We start from the raw sequence: 1,872 nt of genomic DNA, 5'->3' as shown, positions 1-1,872 counted from the left end.
AAAAAACGCTTATGAAATGATCAAGAAGTTTTCTAATGTTAAATTTTCTTGTGGCAACATCCAGCTTTCAAGAAATTCAGTAAGTATATTTACTACTTTTATTTTATAAATTGTGGATAGGCAACACTGGTTTTGCGAAGAAACATAACAGTTTCTATATATTTCTGACGCAAATTGAGTGGGAAGAAGAAGTAAGTTGGTGGTTTATTTGAATTTTGTATGTTATTTCGTTTATTCCTTGGAAATGGATGACTTAACACCTGTTGCAAAGCGGCAAAAGAGGATAAAAAATTTCACAGCGGGTGAAAAACGAGAACTAATTAAAGCAGTGGAAGAATGGCCCCGAATATGGGACATAACAAACGTTATGCATTCAAATAAAAATGCTGTGGAGCAGGCCTGGTTGCACATAAGCAATTCCGTTGGCAAAACTGGTAAGTGTATATAAATTAAAGTTTCATTTTATGAATCTCTTAATTTCATTTTATTTGTTATGTTTATATAGTTAGTGAGTGCAAAGCTGGATGGATTAGCTTACGGGAGAGCTATCGCTATCACGCCAAAGTGGCCCGCAAGCATAAAAGTGGTAGCGCAGGTGGAGAAACCCTGGAGGAGCCTTTTTTTTCAGACGCGATTGATTGGGAATTTGCTGAAGAAATGGCATTTTTACCAAATACATCACACAAAAGAACGTAAGTCTATTAAATATTATATATATTATTTTAAAATTTCATAAATTTTTGTTGTGCTTTCGCAGAACTTTCACAAGTCCAACGTTTGAAGATTTTGATTCATCTTCTCCGATCAATAGAGCGAATGAGGAGGTGTTAAGTGTTCCGCAATATGATTATGTAAGTGTATATAATGTGCATGTAAATGGATGTATATAATGTGCATGTTTTATTTTTTGTTTGTGTATTTTGCAGAATCCAACACCCACCACAAGTAGTCGTACGTTTCGCGGAAGCCAAAATGACGAGGCATGGAATCGGTTCAACAACATTTTAAAGAAGCAAGAAGATTTGGTAGCAGCAAAGAACAACTCATCATATGCACAAGTTTTGAGTGGTTGTTGAATAAACTTCCACGGTCAGTTGGTGATGATATGTGTATGGAATTTTACAGTATGCTGTTACAGAAAGTTAATGAACTTAAATCAAAAAATTAAAATAAATATCTTTTTATACTCACTTATCTTCTGATTAGTTATGAAATAAATAAACTCGAAATTTGGAAACATCAAACTTCTTTTTATAAAAAACATATATACAGTGACTCACACGTCTAACCGGACGCGTGTATTGCCAATGATGGCACCCTCCAATCATATAGTGAACATTTTAAAAATGATACATATGATACATCAAATTAAAGGAAAAATCTTCTATTTTATTTTTAGAAACTTAAAAATAGTAATAAATTTATTCACTGCGTAAAATTTGGAGAAATAGCTCGCAACATATAAAATATGTTCCACACAACTAACCGGAAAATTACTAGAAGTAACCTTCTACAAGTAACGATACTTCTGATCGTTGTGGAATTCCGCTGGAATAAACACTGAATATTCTTTTCTGCATATTAGGAGTTACCGGTAAGTCTGTGAGTTAGCCACACAACAATATGACACCCCCACGTATCGAAATTCTGAAGCTAATTATTCAGTTACGGGAAGAAAGGAAAACCATTAAAGATATTTCGGAGATTGTGAAAAGAATTAATTCAACTGTCTTCGATATTATAAAAATATTTGAGAAGGAAAATAGGATCAATAATATTAGTAGAGCTGGTCAAGGAAAGAAGCTAACACAAGCCGAAGAAGAGTTTACACTGAAAATTGTTGAAAAAAATCCATTTTCCTCGGCGGAAAAT

At 33.4% G+C, this 1,872-nt stretch overlaps 1 protein-coding gene across 1 annotated transcript; it reads left to right on the top strand.

Annotated features, from left to right (window-relative positions):
* Nucleotides 1–6: 6 nt before the first annotated feature.
* Nucleotides 7–1,265, top strand: LOC105222116 (uncharacterized). The gene is made up of 4 exons (XM_049461965.1): nt 7–434; nt 506–692; nt 758–851; nt 927–1,265. The coding sequence occupies exons 1-4, from the start codon at nt 245–247 to the stop codon at nt 1,074–1,076; spliced, it is 621 nt and encodes a 206-aa protein (XP_049317922.1). The 5' UTR covers nt 7–244; the 3' UTR covers nt 1,077–1,265.
* Nucleotides 1,266–1,872: the final 607 nt, after the last annotated feature.

This window comes from Bactrocera dorsalis, unplaced genomic scaffold (genome assembly GCF_023373825.1).
Source record: "Bactrocera dorsalis isolate Fly_Bdor unplaced genomic scaffold, ASM2337382v1 BdCtg180, whole genome shotgun sequence".
In the NCBI taxonomy this organism is placed as follows: domain Eukaryota; kingdom Metazoa; phylum Arthropoda; class Insecta; order Diptera; family Tephritidae; genus Bactrocera; species Bactrocera dorsalis.
The sequence above is the reverse complement of the archived record's forward strand: the minus strand, read 5'-3'. Positions and strand labels throughout refer to the sequence as shown.